At 32.7% G+C, this 18,781-nt stretch overlaps 5 protein-coding genes across 7 annotated transcripts; 3 read left to right on the top strand and 2 right to left on the bottom strand.

Moving 5' to 3' along the window:
• Window positions 1–1,194: 1,194 nt before the first annotated feature.
• Window positions 1,195–3,496, top strand: LOC109858777 (uncharacterized protein PF11_0213). The gene is made up of 5 exons (XM_020436366.1): window positions 1,195–1,443; window positions 1,525–2,080; window positions 2,350–2,625; window positions 3,002–3,138; window positions 3,229–3,496. The coding sequence occupies exons 1-5, from the start codon at window positions 1,404–1,406 to the stop codon at window positions 3,387–3,389; spliced, it is 1,170 nt and encodes a 389-aa protein (XP_020291955.1). The 5' UTR covers window positions 1,195–1,403; the 3' UTR covers window positions 3,390–3,496.
• Window positions 3,497–3,582: 86 nt separating this feature from the next.
• Window positions 3,583–4,976, bottom strand: LOC109858780 (nucleoside diphosphate kinase 6-like). 2 transcript variants are annotated; one of them, XM_020436371.1, is made up of 3 exons: window positions 4,575–4,976; window positions 4,045–4,312; window positions 3,583–3,942 (listed from the first exon to the last, which is right to left on the bottom strand). In XM_020436371.1, exons 1-3 carry the CDS (start codon window positions 4,647–4,649, stop codon window positions 3,785–3,787), a joined length of 501 nt encoding a protein of 166 aa, XP_020291960.1. In that variant the 5' UTR covers window positions 4,650–4,976; the 3' UTR covers window positions 3,583–3,784. The 2 variants fall into 2 exon arrangements, with proteins under 2 accessions (XP_020291960.1, XP_020291959.1); XM_020436370.1 differs by having other exon boundaries at window positions 4,045–4,348; window positions 4,575–4,974.
• Window positions 4,977–5,062: 86 nt separating this feature from the next.
• Window positions 5,063–7,358, top strand: LOC109858779 (endoplasmic reticulum resident protein 29). 2 transcript variants are annotated; one of them, XM_020436368.1, is made up of 3 exons: window positions 5,063–5,357; window positions 5,453–5,851; window positions 5,949–7,358. In XM_020436368.1, the coding sequence occupies exons 1-3, from the start codon at window positions 5,256–5,258 to the stop codon at window positions 6,186–6,188; spliced, it is 741 nt and encodes a 246-aa protein (XP_020291957.1). In that variant the 5' UTR covers window positions 5,063–5,255; the 3' UTR covers window positions 6,189–7,358. The 2 variants fall into 2 exon arrangements, with proteins under 2 accessions (XP_020291957.1, XP_020291958.1); XM_020436369.1 differs by having other exon boundaries at window positions 5,280–5,367.
• Window positions 7,359–7,472: 114 nt separating this feature from the next.
• Window positions 7,473–9,128, bottom strand: LOC109858778 (ran-specific GTPase-activating protein-like). The gene is made up of 4 exons (XM_020436367.1): window positions 8,957–9,128; window positions 8,392–8,546; window positions 8,032–8,318; window positions 7,473–7,860 (listed from the first exon to the last, which is right to left on the bottom strand). Exons 1-4 carry the CDS (start codon window positions 8,966–8,968, stop codon window positions 7,538–7,540), a joined length of 777 nt encoding a protein of 258 aa, XP_020291956.1. The 5' UTR covers window positions 8,969–9,128; the 3' UTR covers window positions 7,473–7,537.
• A 383-nt stretch (window positions 9,129–9,511) lies between these two features.
• LOC109858795 (mediator of RNA polymerase II transcription subunit 21) lies at window positions 9,512–18,565 on the top strand. Its single transcript, XM_020436408.1, has 6 exons — window positions 9,512–9,974; window positions 10,071–10,141; window positions 10,229–10,340; window positions 10,409–10,668; window positions 10,908–11,702; window positions 18,510–18,565. The coding sequence occupies exons 2-5, from the start codon at window positions 10,100–10,102 to the stop codon at window positions 11,055–11,057; spliced, it is 564 nt and encodes a 187-aa protein (XP_020291997.1). The 5' UTR covers window positions 9,512–9,974; window positions 10,071–10,099; the 3' UTR covers window positions 11,058–11,702; window positions 18,510–18,565.
• The last annotated feature ends 216 nt before the right edge of the window (window positions 18,566–18,781 follow it).

The raw sequence follows: 18,781 nt of genomic DNA, 5'->3' as shown, positions 1-18,781 counted from the left end.
GTCTGTCTGTGAAGAGTTAAAACAACTACATAGTATTATACTACTACATATTATTATATGAGATTCGCAACGTTTGTAATAAATATAAAGGTATAATAACAAAAAGAAACACCACTTTTTTATAGAAATCGATTTGCGTTTGTGACAAAAAGAAAGTTCTTGTTTTTCTTTACAAAATTTCACAGATATAATAAAAACAGCGTGAAATTAATCCACGAGGTATGTGAAAAATAAAGACAACACGAGACAAAATCTATGACTCTCATAAAGCTACGTATTTTATTTTTTACAATTCCATTTCTCCAGAAGTTTTACACTCGTTGATGTTATTTTTTTCGTCAAAACGCCGTATTGCGTTTCCAGAAGCTACAGACAAAGCGTATAAAAAAAACTGTCGCTCGACAAATCAAAGAAAAGCAAAAGTAATCAAAGTAATGCGAAGGAACGAAGTGCTTAATTTACGTCACACTGGAGTAATACGTCGATGACAAAATGTGAAATTCAGTAGAAAATATTCTTCCAGTCGGGCAGTTCTCATTTCGAAAATAACGTGACTGTGTGTAATTTATATTATATATAACATTAAATAATACATATTATACATATAATTTATTATATATTTATAATATTATACTTTATATTGTATTATATGTATTATATACATACTACAGAGTAATGTCACTGACCTCGGCCGCGCGGCCTTGACGGGGTCACTGACCTCGGCCGCGCGGCCTTGGCGGGGCACTGACCTCGGCCGCGCGGCCTTGGTGGGGGCGGGGTCACTGACCGCGAGCGCGCGGCCTTGGTGGGGAGAGGGTCACTGACCGCGGTCGCGTGACCGCGGCGGGTTACTGACTTCGTTCACGTGATTACGGTATATATATATATATATACATTCTATTTCTCATTTTTTGAGTTTGATTTTCATGCGTTATTTCTGACATTTCTCATATGTGTATTATATGGTTTATAAGACGTATATACTATCTGTCATCGCGGTGACAGGTTGTGTTCACTGACAACACGTTAAATAAAAATAACACAATAGCGTGCGCGTAGCGCGCGCCTGTGTTGTGCTATAATAGAAAAAGTAAATAGCCTGTAGACATCTAGTGATTATTTAGTGGACATTAAAGAGCCTTCTACAATGAGCCTTTAAATGTTGGTAAAACTGGAATTTGTGACAGATTAGGTTAGGTTAGTTTAAGTTAGGCAACTATATTCCGGCTTATAAACAAAATTGTTTATGTGGTAACAGTAAGAATGAGACGGGTGCGAAATGAAAATTATGTAGTAGAGTCTCAACATTAATTAAAATAAATATAACACTTTTTTTGAAAAGTAAATTATTGATATAACACAAAAATAGCAATAAAGAGAAGTATCTTTCTTATCAGAGAAAGATGAAACTGACCACGTTAAAGGGCATTTTTCCAGATCCTAGTAAGTATTAATGTTGCAAGAATTATATATAGTTAAATGTTTATAAGATTGTAAGTGTTTATAATGTTACACTGTTAATAGAACCAGTCAGAAGAAAGAACTTTATTCAGGAAAATGTGAGAAATCTTCGGCGAATAGAAAAATGTTTTCAAGCAACTAAACAGGTAGATGAGCTACAACAATTGCAGTTGCATAAGAATCACAGACCTGTAGACAAATATCAAAATATATCAGCTAAAGTTGTCACTAGTTCCTGTGAGAAAAAGAACCACAAGAGTAATAGTATTGAGTCAGTGTCAAAGAACAATGTTGATCCAATATCATCCGATAACATAGAAAATGCAAAAGAAATTCAAAAGAATAGAGTTAATACATCTAATACAGACAAAAAGCATGTTTTTACTAAGGAAATTATTAGATCGGGGAACAATAATACTATAGTAGGTAACCAAAAAAAAACTACTAAACACAATAATCGGCAGAAACCAAAGATTTTATCTGAATCAAATGTCTTGTGCAAATCTAACAATGTTGCAAAAGATGCAGATGCACAAAGTACCATAACATATAGAAACCAAGGAATTCAGACTTTAGATACAGATCAACTAAAAACTATATATTCTGAAGGTACTATTCGGTAAGTGTATGTTCTAAAGGATATCACATATATATTTCATTTTAAAATAGTGTAGTAATGTGTAATAATAAAATATTAATAATGTGTAAAACTAAACTTTTTGATAAGAGTAAAATTAGAAAAAAAAAACTTAAAAGTTTTAATTCTTTATATATATGTATATATGAGATATACTTTATTTATATGTGTAAGATAATACTTTATTTATACATATGAGACCTCTCTCAGATACATGTTAGATGATTAATTGATTTGATTTTTGGCAATAGATATCCTTCAAAGAAAAGTACAAAACACAATGATGTTATAAATCAGGAAGAGAAAAAATACTCGAAAAAACAATCTAGTTCTCTTACAGAAAGAGATGATGTGCATAATAACGAAGAGAAAAAAGTGGATCTATGTGATACTGTATCACCGGCTCCAAAAGAAGAAACTGACTTTATTAAATTAAATAAAGAGCGCACTTCTGTTGCTAATAAGTTAGCAACGCAGCTTAACAACGGTATACCACCTACAAATTATCGCAAAGGCGTTGTTCCTAAGTACGATCATTAGTAATTTTGTTTTGTTTTTTCTGACTAAATTAAATTTTACTTCTCTCTCTCTCTCTCTTTTTCTCGCTCTTCCCCTTTTTTCTCCCCTTTCCTCTTCCCTCTTTCCCCTTTTCTTTCTTCTCCCTATTTTCCATTTCCTTTCCATTCGGTTTTATAACTATAATAATTTTTATACTTATATATAATTCCTATATATATCTTTCTCTTCCTACAATATATATCTAGCTAAACTTACAAAATGGCAATGTTTCGAATTTTTTTACATATAACTACAGATAAACAAAGATATAACGTTGAAATATGTAAATATCACGTATTTTTTGATCACAAAAAATACGTAGCTATTTATAATTGTCATAACTAGGTATCTTCGAGATAGAAAAGAAGCGCATGAAAAGGAGCAAAAGGCAAAAACAGAAGCACTTCATCCTGACTGTCCGGAGGGTCATGTGTCCTTACCTGATCACGAACGCAAAGAAACATTGCGATTGTTAAAAAAAAGTATGAATTCTGCAAATACAAGTCAAATTCGCAGTTAATATTATTTTGTTCGTAAAGCTTGCATATTTAATCAAAATGTCTTTGACGCAGATTATCAAGAATATGTTAACGAATTAAATATGATGCCCATAAAAACAGATACTCTCAGAGCACAGAGACGCAAGGTTGAGATAGAAAAACAATTGAATAAACTCGAAGAAGGGATTAAGATATTTTCGCGTCCAAAGGTGTATGTGAAGATAAATGTATAGATTGTGTTTTTAAAGATATACACAGCTCTTATGTTTGAATATACTGATCGTGCATGTTCAACATGTGTATTGTTTCTAATGTAATATAAATGTTTTGTCATAAATTATAGCGAGAGAAAATAATTGTATACATACTTTTTAATGAAATTGACTAGTTTGATTTGATTTGTGTCAAGTAAACTTTTTGAAGAAACTATGAAAAACATATTATAAACACGCATTTATACTGTGTTTCCGTACAAAACAGCACTATTATAGATTTTCACGATAACTGTAGATACAAAAGCATATCTCTCATATTGCTACATAATAATATATAATAAATAAAATATTTTATTTATTTAGTTTAACAATGCTAAAAATGTACTTTATTTCTGCAATCCATTTTATTTTGTTCATTCTTTGTAACTTTTGTCAACAGTGTGCATAAAGGATATTGGATCAAAATGCAATTTTCCTAACTTAAAAAATATCTCTTCATTTTCATACCAGCTCTTCATATTAAATTCTTTAAAAAATATTGTTATCTCTTTTTCTGCAGATTGTATGGAATCTGAAGTATAACATATTATCTTTTTTAGATACATATATATGTATATAAATATCGAGTTGTTCAGTCATTTAACAAATTGTTTGTTATTATGGCTTTTGTTACCAGATCCATGTGCAGCATTTTTTGTATCAGAAAGTCCAAACATTCCTCTAATAGTATTTGGTGCATCGTATTGTGCTTGATAAACCTTAGTTGGGCCCATCAACTGTCTCCACTTGAGAATAGCATCATGTGCTGTCAGAATGTGGATGTCAGATGGTTCGCTGCACATGAAAGTCAAGAGTCGATTGTAAAAAAACTTGTTTCTGTGTTCCTTGTAAAATAACTCAGCCTCTTCACGAGTTATTAGTGTCCTGCGCGACCTGACAACCTTGAAATTATTGTCTAATATGATATCACGAATTTTCTAAAAAATCAGAAAGAAATTTCAGTCATGATCTCAGTTGGTTTCTTTGACAACAAACCAAACTGATTTGTTCATTATTTCTCAGAAATAAACCCATGTTATTTAGGCTGTATTCTGATACGCATAGCTAGTATTAGAAATCTGTAGTACATGAGTACGTAAATTATAAATTTTTAATACTGGCAGTGAATATCTGTAGCTTTTTTGTGAAAGATGAAGGTTGTACCTGAAGAGCAAAGGGACATTTGAGGATATGCGGTTTGAGTATTGCCAGAGTTAATTGAAGATTTCCAGATTGCATGTCAACATTCTTCGAATTACTCACAAATTTAAGAAACTATGCGAGAACACATTATTTGTATAGAAACAAGAATGCAAAAAGATTTGGGTTTTGATACATTTATGGCCCGCAAAAGCTAGTTCATACGCTAGTGTGTCTAAATTTTTTTACATATTCTCAGAACTACCAAACAATACACATTAGACGGCTGCAGAGAGAGTGCAGAGTTGCAAGATCGAGCCGGGAGTATCTCCAAACACTTTTTCGAAACTTAGTTTTGTTACGCAAGAACAGCGCGCAACGTCAGTAACGTTTCTCGCCTTGTGGCCGGTTTGGTGGGAAAGAGACGAAACATAGCACGTCAGACTTTTCATGCTTAAGCGAACATTTATCTATAGTATACGTGACATATATTATAGATAAATGCGCGATTAAGCATAAAACGGACCGCGGCCATTTAAAGGACTTTACATTAAACTAACCTCTCTTAACTGGACACCGGCCTATTGGAGTAAAACAATTTGAATCACATAGAAAAAGAAATTATTTAAATTTATTATTTTTTTAATTAATTCTAATTTTTCAAGTTTTGCGTGCACACAATTAGTGTAACTCATATAGAGTATAATGAGACTGATCGTCGTATTTATCTTCGCTGGTTTAATTCATGTTTCTGTCAGCGAAGACTGTAAAGGATGCATTTCCTTAGATTCTTATTCATTCGACAAGGTATGAAAATGTGAGTTAATAATTTTCAGTGTTGAATAAATGCAAACTGAAATCTTAGAAATTACTGTATAACATATATATATATATTTATATAGATGATCTCAAAGTTTAAAGCAGTACTCGTTAAATTTGATGTTGCATTTCCATATGGTGGCAAACATGAACAATATGGGACTTTGGCAGCTGATACCAAAGATTCGCAGGACCTGTTAATAGCTATAGTAGGTGTAAAAGATTTTGGCAATAAAGAGAATTCTGATCTTGCACAACGATACAATATCAAAAAGGAAGACTTTCCAGTAGTTTTGCTATTTGTCCAAGGCAAATCTGAGCCCGTTAGATTCATTACTGAGAAAGATTCTGATTTTACTGGTGAAAACTTGAAACGATTTATCAGATCTAACACCAATGTATATTTGGGTTTGCCAGGATGTGTAGAAAAGCTGGATAAGTTAGCAGAAGAATTTAAAGTTGCAGAAGAACAGGAAAGACAGGTAATAAAACTAACAAAATTTGTGTGTGTGTGTATGTGTGTGTGTGCATGTGTGTTGTGTAAAACTAAACTACAAAAATATGTAATTTTATTTGAAGAAAATATTAAAGAAAGCAAGAATCTTTGAAGAAACTTTACCGGAACAACAACAAGAAGCTGCAAAAATTTACATAAAAACCATGGAAAAGATTTTAGAGCGAGGAAATGTATTTGTACAAACAGAAGAGACACGAATACAGGGTCTTCTTTACAGAGGAAAACTATCTGATCAAAACAAACGTGCAATAGAAGAAAGACGAAACATTCTACAGTCTTTTTCAATAAGAGACGAGCTGTAGATTTGTTGAGATAACTAATAATTATTTATAATTGAAATTTTTTAGTCCACGCAGTATTTATATTAATTTACAATTGGTTTTTATATACTCGAAGCAAGTCATCACTATCGTCACTCCTTACGTATAATCCCGTAACTCCAAAACGCAAGTTTTAGAGGAAAGCAGTTTAAAAGTTTAAAGCTTCATGTTTCCCTAGTTAAAGGATCTTTCGGTTTCAAATTTTTACCGTACTTATGAATATTTTTTTTTTTAATATTTGGTGACCATATAAAGAACATGATTTTCTAAAAGTGTCACTATGCAATAAACTGAGAAAATTCCGTATATGTGACACTTATATAATTACACGTAGGGAGTGTAAGATATTATGTGCACAAGTAACAAGAAATAATGTGTGCTGATATTTAAAATAGTATAATAATATTACATTACTTGGTCTTTTGATAAGAGAGAACGGAGTAATGACGCTCACTTAAGAAAATCTATTAATATCTTCATAGTTTTTCATCGAATATATATACTCTTTTTGTTATTCATATATGCTTATACCTACGTTATTTTAAATTAAATTTTATAGAAAGTAAAACATTAGATAAAGGCTGCGTTCGGGGAACACACTATCTGCATCATTCTATCTTTGTCGCTCATTAGATGAAAAACAAAGACATAAAGCAAATAGCGGGCTCCGCAAATGCAGCCAAAAAGTAATATATATCATTCAGAATTCTTGTAATTGAAGTGATCGGTCCGACTCGTTGAGCGCCGTGGCTGTTTTCGCAACATTCTCTCATAGTGAAGTGTTTTATTGTGTGTGTTTTCTATCACAAAATATAATTTATACGCTTATATGTATATAGCTGTTTTGCTTTACAAACAGAACATGCAATCAATAATTATAAAAAATATACAAGTCATTTATTAAATGAGTATGAAGGAACTTTTATTTTATATAAAATAACGTACATACTGAGTTTTCCTTATTGTTTACACAAGTTCTCGCATTCATTCCAGTACTGCCATTTTGTGTTACTCTATTGTCAAAAGTTTAATATATTTATATAAATTTTGTTATACCATACGATGTTATTCGTGTCAAATTTAGATTTAATAAGAAGATAAATATATCTTTTTTCGTCAATGATTACTAAAGTATTTATCTGTGTGCTCAAAAGATAACGATTATATAAAATGAGCATCTCCAGTCTATTGAAATATAATTGCCTATTTGAATAAAAACTTCGATATTGTTCATATATAACTATTGATATATTTCGTAACTTTTCATTTTTTTTTTTTTTCATTTTTATCCTTAACTTTCAATTTTATGATATTATCGACATGATGTTTCGCTACTTTTCATTTTTTTTCTTATCTTCATTCTTAACTTTTAATTTTGTGATATCATTTGTTATCTCTTCCACCGACTCATTCTCTTCGTTGTTCTTTATTGCATCTTTCTGGATTTCTTTTTCATCTTCTTCAGTTTGCTTAGACAATTTGGTTTGGTTTTCATTACTAGTGCTTCCGCTATTACTCACATCACTGTCGAAATTTACCTCATTGTTACTTTCAATACATTTCTGTTGCAAATTAGTTTTGCCAGCGTACAATTCACATTGAGATACTACAATCTTCTTAGCTTTTTCGAAAGCTTCTTTCCATATAGTCGCATCTAAAGCGAATAAGAAAAACCAAAAAATGTTATTTTAAATATTTTCGTGTTATACACGCACGTATACATATTACGTACACATATTATATATACATAATGCGTGTGTGTATCCATATATAATTTTTTAAATTTTTTATATAGTTTAGTGATATGTATATTTTCATAACTTACTTTCAACATTTGCAAAGCGTATTGCAAGTAATTCAGGTTTAAGTTGTTCATCGGCATAATCAGCGAGAACACTCCAAACCCATGCTCTATCGCTACCACAATTTGGTTTCAATTCCATCCACGGAGTTACAAAATGATTAGCACAAATTTTGAGAGTTTTATCCCTACGCATGACCACTCTAACCGTATGTTTTGTTTTATGTCTTAATAACTTAATCTCTCCTGTTCCGCGTTCTTTCCATTCTGCTGGATTACTTGATGTATCATAACGATATAATTTTGCTCGCCTAATAATCATATAATATAGCATAAGTATGTATATATTTATTATAAAATTCATATTACTTAAAGTTAACTTACAATTTTACCATCTCAGCTTCATCTTCTTCATTATTGGAAACTTTTATTACAGGTAATGATATTACAGGTTTAAAATTTGCATCATTTTCAGAACTTTCTTCCTCATTAGTCTGGGATACATAGTTTGTATTTTTCACATTAATGTCACCGCTTAGCTTAAAAAAGAAAACAAACTTTTTTAAAGCGTTCTAAACTAATTTGTGTTTTGATTATAAAAGCTTTTGTTCTATCAAACATATAAAAGTAAAAACTAAATTGTTTTTAAATATACACTTAAACGTTTACAATATGTATGGATAATAACAATATATAAAAAAATATTTTTATGATTTAATAATTCTATATCAAGATAAAATACATATAAAGTGGAACTTAGATATAATTGTGTGCATGTGTGTGTGTGTGCTATTATATATGTAATTTTTTTTCAATAATAATTTGTTCAATATTCTTCACGCTATATACACGCTGAACATAACCTTATCGTAATGCAACGTAAACAAAAATCAAAGTTTGTGTAGCAATAAAAAAATAAAAATTTAACAAAACTTAAAATATTTTATACATTTTCTGGCATTTTTTATATCGGTAGTAGAAGTAAGATACAACAATCGGAAATTGTTCGATTAATACAAAAAACTACACCACAAAAACAACAAAAGACCTATAAAAGATCGGAATTTTTGCTGATTTGGTGGTTGATTTGATGGCATTTATGGCTTCTTGGCTCGTAAGAGCCAGTCCATACGCCAGTCTGTCTCTTTACCAGAAGAGAGAAGACCGAGAGCGGCCGTGCCATTGTTGTTTTTTACGACTGTTTCCAGCCGCTGCTTTCAGCGCCGGGTTCCACTTTGCGTGGAATTCGCGAACTACGAAACTAGTTCCACTTTCCGCAGGCGCATACGATACAAATGTATCTTTACTTATCGACAGTAAAGTGGATGTAGCACGGATTCAAACCGAATGAAAGTGAATTTAGCACGGACTCTAACCGAGATACATTTTTATCGTACGCGCCTGAAAGTAAAACTCGTTTCGTAGTTCGCGAGTTTCACGCAAAATGGAACCCGGCGCTGCAAGCAGCGGCTGGAAACCGTCGTAAAAAACAACATGGCTGCCGCTCTCTGATTGCAAGTCATTTTTGCACCAAACCGACAAACCAGGAAGCGTACTCATCTGTGTCGGGCTTGTGTTTAAGTTGACGTGACCACGATCGCCTTGTGGCAAGTAAATCCTATACTCAATGAGAGAATAGGACGCTCATAGGAAAAGCGGTCGAGGTGGGGATATATCGCCCCGACGTTATTCAGTACCCGTATAAACATAGATACAGCACGTTCAGGCCTGTTCTACAATACAGTCGTGAGAAATTGACCAATCACAGACTGATCACAGAAGAATAATCGATTGCGATTGGGAAACTTGCTCAACCAGCCACATGGAAGTAATACATAATATGCTTCTGTCGATAACATATTTTCTAACCTCAAGACTCATCATTTTCACTGTTCGAGAACTTTGGTATCAACTAACCGGATCATCGATCACAGTGGGATTATAATCAGAAAAAAAAAAAACTTAATGTAACTCACAAAGCAGCGCGTCGCTTTCTATTTTTCACATTTTGTTTTACACAAAGTCTCTCTATCGAGTTTCAATAATATATAATTGTTATTCAGAAAATAGATGTGAATCAAAATACAGCATCATGGCAGATCGGTTAACGCAGTTACAAGATACTATAAATCAAGTAATACAAAATTTGTGTCTGGTGTGCGTACGCACATATACACATACACACACAGTGTGTGTCTATAAATACATTTAATACTTTCAGCAAGCGGAACACTTTTGCAACAGTGTTGGTATTTTACAACAATATTCAACACCCAGCAAATTTCCTGGTTTCGATCGTATCGGAACTCCACAGCCACATCAGTCTCAAGAAGGTAAAAAAATACAAAGTTCTATTCTCTTTAAATCCGCAGACAAAAATCTTAGATTTTGATTTTTTTAGATTACGCTGCTCTATTTGCCAATCTTATTGCGAGATGCGCAAAAGATATAGACACGTTAATAGAGAGTTTGCCAAGTGAGGAATCTTCTCAAGAGCTTCAGGTAGCCAGTCTAAGTCGACTTGAGCAAGAAAATCAACAGGCCGGCGAGCAACTGGAGGAAGTGGTGAGACAAGGAGAAGTGTTGCTTCAACGGATTCAAGCTGCTCTGCAGGATATCGCACAGAGTCAATTGGACATGCAAAATCCCATGTCGACACCTGTAATTAATGTGAATTTTAACAATATTACTATAAAACAAGAAAGTCTGAATTCTATAAACACTTCAAATAACACATTGTCAGATTCTTCGTCTAGTTCAATAAGTCAATGACATATTTGTGCATTGTTGGAAAAAATTATTTAATAAACATGTTAAGTATTTTTAGAATCTTTATATCTCTTATATAAATATGATAAAAATATTCTTCTAATCTTTGATTGACGCCATTTTCACTGTAGCTTCCCTACTCCTGCGGAAATAATCAAAGATGTCGCCTGTGTACTGGAAAGCACCCTTATAGTCAAAGCTGTGGACATAGCACGGAAAAGAACCAGACGTGCGGGCATAGCGTACGGACTGACAAACCGCTCGCGGATATGGCTACGTAGTTGTTGATGTGCACCATCATTGACATGGCGCTAGCGAACACAAGCGGAACACAGCTGAAATGCTGCCGTGGCCAATCTCAGTCTCTTCTCTGATGTAATTTTTTTATCAAAATTTAGATAATTGAGAAAAAAACTGCCATAAGATTAAATTTTCTACAGGAAACATTGTTTATCAATTGTTGATAACTCATTTATATAAAAGTAACGCGGTTAGAAAGTTCTTTTTATTGACCGAACATGTGGTAGGGTCGTTCGGCCATGGTCGGCTTTGTTCGATAGTCAATTTTCTCAGTGTCTGCCGAGCGTGCGTCGTGTATGTTTATTGTCTTTGCTTTACTCTTGTCTAGTTTTCTCGCATCGCGTTCCGTTCAGTTTTCTCTGTATTGCGCCGTCGCGAAACGCGTCGTACACGTTCGTCTGATCTCCGTATATGTACAAAATATCGGGCAATAATCTCGCGCGACGCGACAGAGACATTCGTGTTTCGTATTTTTTTAGTGGTTCATATTGTATCGTGTAAACCGTTTTTTTAACGCGCTGAGTTATATAGTTGAAGAGAATTCTTTTTAAAGTAAACAACCAACGCACGCAAAAGAGAAGGAAACTCACGGTGTTAAAGAGCTGAGAGTTTTTTAAATCTTTGAGGTATATGTATGCGATACATACGTGTGTGTGTGTGTGTGCGTGTGTGTACGGTGTGTATATATGTGTATGAGTGCGCGCGCGTGCGTGCGTATATGCGTGCCCGCATACATGTTTTACTTTTGAACTTTTGGCCACGTCTCTTTGCTGGAATGCAGTTACTACCACCTGTTGGTCGTGGAAAAGTGCAACAACTTGTGATAGATGAGAGATGATTCGAAAATTGCACGACACACATGATCTGATTTATTTCATTTCAAATACAATTTATCTAAGTAAAACATTTAGAGTACAACTTTAGATTCTGATTCAAAAACTAGTGCGACGAATTGAAAGTAACTTCACGGTCAGGCTGTATGTTGTACACATACACAGTTGATTCATTAATATATTTTCTAAAGTTGCATCAATTCTCGATACAAGTCGAAGTTCGGAATAAACTATGTTCTATTATGCGCATTCTTTCTATATCTAAATGTACATACATACAGTCTGTACCGTAAATGTCTAAACATGAAGCTGCACTATAACAATATCTTAAAAAACAATAAAAAGCATTATTTAATATCATGTGCTTAAGCGCATTTACGATATTCTGCATTTACATATTCTATATTTACATATGTAAATGTAGACAATATTTTTGACTTGACATATGCATATGTATATATTATACATATCTGGTTACATATATATAGATATATATAGGGTGTCCGGAAGATCGTCCCCTGTACTTCGAGAAGTGATTGGGAATCCAAAAAAAAAAAAAAAAAAAGCTATACGAACACATAGGTCCGGAAATAAATCGTTTCCGTAGAAAAGAGATGCAGCCACTTTTATGTTTAAAAATCGTAACTTGGTCTTCATAATTACAATCATAATAATCATAATTTATTTTATTGTGTTTTAACATAAATAACTTCATGCCGGACTTGATTTTGATAGAAAAATAAAGGACCTACATTCGTGCTGAAGGTGGTCGTTTTGAACATCACATTTAATTCGATTTAAACGTTTGTTTATCTTTGATTTTAAAGATAATGTAATCGTATTTACGAGTATCGCAAAATTGAAAAAAGTTAAGAAATAAAAAAATAAGAATTGAAAAATAAAAAAAAGGAATGCCAAAGCGGACACAAAAGTGACTATAAATTGTTTTTCGAGTTACAGTCACTTTTATCTTTCTTTTTAGACCAACTTCCCTGATCACTTCCCGAAGTATTATGGATAATTTTCCTTGTATATATATACAAGGTGTCCGACAATTACTTTAACATCTCTTGTAGGCAAGTAGAAGGAATAAACCTGAGTCGCGAAAAGTCCTATTACATTTTTCGAATACCATTTTGCGAGATTCGCAATAGTTATCGAGATCTTAATTAACAAAGTTATCCGCAAATAAGTATGCACATCGGGCTGTGTCTTAAGCGCGACAGACCTGACGCGCTTTGCGCGGTTATCTTTTATTATGTATATGTCATAGAGTACTTATAGGTATGCTGTTATATGTTAGCTCTTTCCATACATTGCTACGGGTAACATCGTGAGCGCGCGAAGCGCGCCGGGCTTGTCCTAAGCGCGTAAGACACAGCCCGATGCTTACTTATTCACGGATCTTTGTTAATTGAGATCTCGGCAACTATTGCGAATCTCGCAAAATGGTGTTAGGACTTTTCGACTCAAGTTTACACTTCTACCTGCCTAAGAGAGATGTTAAAGTAATTGTTGGACATATATATATATGTATGTATATATCCTCCATAAGTTTGGAAACACCTTAAGTTTTACAGGTAAATAATCACATGACGATTTGTGTTTGTTTTCGGTTTGAATACATTGTAAGACGTACAAATGATAAAAATTTTTATCTAGGACACTTATAAATCTGTACATGCCAAAACTTATATCGGACAATCATTTCGTGGCGTCAAAGCGCTCAGAGTTGAATTTCGCGCGCTAGTTTGTTGTTTATCTATTGTTATTACTTACTTGTTTTGCGATATTATTTATTTTCTATAAAACTATAATTGAACAACTTCATACGATGTACCGTTTCTCTAACGTGTGTATTTACAACGCAAGTACGACGCCACGAACTGATTGTCCGACATGATTTCGGCGTATACAAACTTATAAGAGTGTCCTAGATAAAAATGTTTATCATCATTTGAGACGTGTCTTACAATGTGTTTTCAATTCAATATGATTTTTCAAGAGAGTGTGTTATATGTTTATTAAAACCTTCGGAACGAATATATATTTTGTAGTATAAAATTAACGGTGTAAAGAAAAATTCGTACACATTTGATAAAAAGTATCGAAGGATAAGTATCAAACTGACGGCAAAAACAGTTTAAACAACTTATTTTTCAATGTAATTAACACTTCAATGCCAGATATAGGTCTCCGAAGTCCATTCAAAAAGTTTTAAACCAATGTCTCTACTAGGTGTTAGTTTAGCGCGACATCTCTCTAAAGGCCATGAAAAAAAAACTTTAGTCTTACTTTGTTGGAGCCAAAATTGCTCTGTCGGATTTGTACATCATGTAGGGACTCTAAAAAAAGGCCGATTTTATGTGTACATTTCTCCAATCAAAATTCTCTCTCTCTCTCATCATCATACATCTTTTCCTTCCTCTTACATTACAACAATTAAGTAGTTTTTGTCATTACTGCAGAAAAATATCTAATTATTAATCAATAATAAAGGCTCAGCGGAGACAAACTATAAAAAACACGTAAACCAAAGAGCCATGGGTCCAAGGTGACAGTGGAAATAAATTGCAACAGTAGTTTGTGTAGATTGAATGGACGTTTAGATCCCTTTATTGTGGATCATTCTCAACACTGTATAAATAGGATCCACAATAAAAGGATCGAAACGTCCATTTAATCTACACAGACTACTGTTGTTGCAATTTATTTCCACTGTTACCTTGGACCTATGGCTCTTTGGTTTACGTGTTTCTTATCTAATTATTGTAATGTAAGAGGAAAAAAATGGTGAAGAAAAAAAAAGAAAGAAAGACTTTTGATTGAAAAATCATATGCGCAAAATCTGCTCTTTTTACAGTTCCTACATGATGTAAAAATCAACGATCATGCCGACATTTAGAAAACGATCATTTCGATATTTGCAAAACGTAGTTCTTTGTAACATCAGTGTGCTCTATATAAAATAACATCATAATTTCCTGCAAATAATGATCATCTAACTAATGTACAATAATAATACACATAAATAAAACGTAGCCAAATCGGTATTGAGGTCAGAGACTATATCTGACGATGATCTCTCTACCTAATCGCCTATCGCGCGTCCCGAAACAACGATTATTTGAAATCGCAAATCTGTCTGTCCGTGTACCGGCCATAGGTTTTGCGATCGTGATCGCGACCGCATTTTGTTTCGCAGCTGCGCAAAGCATAGAGATCACAACACATATACACAAAAAGAAAGAATCGCGGCGAGATCGCGAACGCGAATGCGATGTGCACTGGCCCGCTCGGCCATGCTCTGTTTGCCTCCACAAACGCAACTCATTATGATTCATCTCTTCTCTTTCAATCTTTCTCTCGCCTTTTCATTCTGTATTTTGCTTGCCCAGGTGTCTGTAAACGATTATTTTTGTTAATTCTTTGCAATACTCAGTGTGTCACCAAGATAAAATTATGCGGTATTTCTGATTATTTATGTACATGTATATTTTATAGTATATATTGCAGTTTAACAAAACAATGTTATTAATAAACAAGAAGCTTATTATATTTTGATTTGACAAAATGTATTAACTATTCTATAAACAGCATTATCTGACACGCGTGAAAATATTTTTCCCTATTTTAATGTGAAATGTTACTCTCTCTCTCTCTCTCCCTTTTTTAATTAGTCAACCGACTTTTGATACGGCAATCTTTTTTTTTTGTTTTTCTCGTCGTTTCATTCCGCTACACGAAACCATATGAATTCTGTGTTCGTCCGCGATCGTTAAACTATACGAAGAAACGGGTTTTGTCAGATCGTAGGAGGAAGTCTGACGTTCAGGCTTCCATTACCGTTGTAAGACTATGGCTCAGGGCCGTATTATGCAAGAGAACTGATTTGACAAACCTAATCGTTACGATCCTTTGGAGAATCTCTTCTTTTCCAGAGTGTGTTTTGCCCGAGATTTTAGACCGAGTCTCTCGCGTTTGAGGGTTCGACAAAATTTATCAAAAAATAGTTGCACAAAATGCTCGATAAATATAATTACACATAGGTAGCCGGCAAAATAAATAAAAGTTTTATTTTATATTATGAATATTTTATATTACGCAATGTATACAAATAACACTTGAAAAATTGATATTCACATAAACAACAAATGTGCAGAATATCTTTTGGAATACACATTTTAAATTCCCGAATATTTCTGCAGTTATTTTATTATAGAATTATGGCAGAAACAATAAATTGTATGAGAGAATTTTTGTTACAATTTATATAGTATAACTGCAGAAATATTCAAGAATAAAAATAAAAAAATTAAAATTTGACATAAACTTTTATCCTTCAAGTTTACTTTGCGATGTGGAAATTGTTTATAGTGAGTCTTATTTAATTTGTAGGGATATATTTATTTTTTTTGAATACGATTTATATACAGTGGCTCCAAAAAGCATGGCACACATTCACATTTAATAATAACGCACATAATGGTTTAGGGTTGTATGTCTTGTAATGGAGTTGGAAATTTAGCATTTATCGAGGAAATGATGCATACACGATGTGTCGCAAGATAATTTACTACAGAGTGCAAGATTAAAAGCCTATTTCGTAATAAAAACTTTAATAGAATTGTGTATTTCCTATATAAAACGCAAGTGTGCTAATACTTTTTTTATTATAAAATTTTTGTTTTTTTTTAACTTGCTTCAATTGCATACTAACAGTTTTTGACAAATACACTGTTTCCGTATATTATAAGACATCAATGGACATATTTGGTATTAATATATCACTTCACTACATAACGATATTACAAAAATATGGGTGTGGCAATACTTTATGGATCCACTGTATGTGTATACATATATATATATATATATATATATATATATATATATATATGTAGTATACATACATATTATATATGTGTACGTATATAATATATAAGCAAAATAAATTCTCAAATAAAATTTTTTTTGATATTTGATACTGCGTACATGAGAGTTGAACGAGTTATCACTTCGAAAGGAAACAAGATAACTAGGAAAAAGAAGCGAAAGCAGCACAAGAGATTTTGAACGTACATATCTGACTAACTCGCTTCCCGGACATCACAACAAGCGCAGCGTTGCACGCCCACATTCCGACAAGCCTGAGAAGCAAATCTTTTCACCTTCCTTTCTCTGTACGGTGCAATGTTTACCGACGTTATCATCCCACATGTTCTTTGGCAGGACATATATTTGCTTGTTTCAAGTGTTTTTCTACAATTAATCTATGTAAAAAAACTATAAAAAACTCAATAGAATATATTTTTGGAGTTTGTTTGGATATCTGTTAAACGTGACTTAAACGTTGACTTTAGCTCAAAAATTTATACTTAGACAAAAATAATTAGATGTAGCGGTCACACACGCGTCTTTCAAGCATAATTTGGATTAAATAATACAATTATCGAAAGAATTTTGCACAAAATCTGACTTTTAAAAACTTGAATTTGTCGAGAATGTATTAAAATATGAAGCTCTCAAATTCATGTATATTTATAGGCTATTATGAGAATAGTATGTTAATGAAAGTGTAAAACTCTAGAGAAATAAAAAATATGTAAAAAGTGACTGATATTGTGAACAACACAAAATATTAAATATCTCATCATTAGCTATCATTTAGCATACTATTTGGTTCCAAATTCGAGAGCTGCAAAACAGGTGATTTTTGAGATCACTCTTTAGATGCCGGCCATAATTTTAGTTCTAAAAGCGACTGTTTTTTTTTTTTTTTTGTAGTTTTGGTTTTATAGTTTTGTGTAGAGTTCTTAAAGAGTAGTTCTTAAAGAGACAATGATAGACGTATGTGTTTCTTCGGCGCTCTGCTAAAATTGTACTAATCTTAGTTCCTAGATTTCTTTTTTCACAAAGCTTCAAAATCTTTTCTGAAGCACTCGAAATATTCATCTATGTTTCTAGTTGTTGCTGAAAATATTTTTGCATAAGACCAATTTTGTATATGAAGCAAAAATGTAGTCTATGTAATAACAGTCTATAAAATTTTTAAAAACAGTTTATAAACTTTTTTTCGTTTTTCTTATAGTTCTATGTTTTATGCACTTTTTAAAATATATTTTCTTTCATTCTGAAAAAGCGTTTTTCATTCCAATTAATAGTTTCTAACAAAAAATTGGAATTACGCAATGTCGATAAAATAGGTTCAGCATTTTTTGAAAAAGTTTGAATGAAAAGTTTTACGGGTCAAAGCAAGTCAGCGTTTGCAAGATAAAACTCGATTTAAAGCTGTTATAAAAATTTTCCAAGTCTTGAAGATGAATTTTTTTTTTTTAAATTCTAAATGGTTTTCGACAAGTTCAGACAAATAGTTTTATTGTTTAAAGCGATCAGATGACTATGTAAAAGAGTTCGTGTTATTTTTGTCGTTTTTGAATATTTGTTCAATATCTGTAACTATTTTATTTGTGCCTCTGAAGTTTTTAAATTGTTAAGACGCGACTTACTCTGACCTAACATTCGCGCGTCGTACTTACGTAGTTATCTTTCTTACTTCTTATTATACCTATACAATTTTAACAAGTTTTCTTGTTTCAGATATTTGCTGTGCGTATTCGAATGACACTTGACATGTTCATGCTGGTTTTATAAGGTAAACTGTAATCACTTTTATTTGATCTAACAATTCAATATTAGAAGCAAAAACTTCGCCTATCCAAAACTTTTGCAGTTATGTATATATTTCCGCAACAAACATCCAGCGTAGGGCTGATTATCGTTTATACATTTCACGTTTTGAAACTTCAGAGCCTAAGACTTTTTATTAACTGTTCACAGATTTCGATTTACAAGTCTAATTGTTGTATAAG

Source organism: Pseudomyrmex gracilis, unplaced genomic scaffold, assembly GCF_002006095.1.
Source record: "Pseudomyrmex gracilis isolate BER0280 unplaced genomic scaffold, ASM200609v1 scaffold_224, whole genome shotgun sequence".
Classification (NCBI taxonomy): Eukaryota; Metazoa; Arthropoda; class Insecta; order Hymenoptera; family Formicidae; genus Pseudomyrmex; species Pseudomyrmex gracilis.
This window is presented reverse-complemented; position numbering and strand designations above follow the sequence as displayed.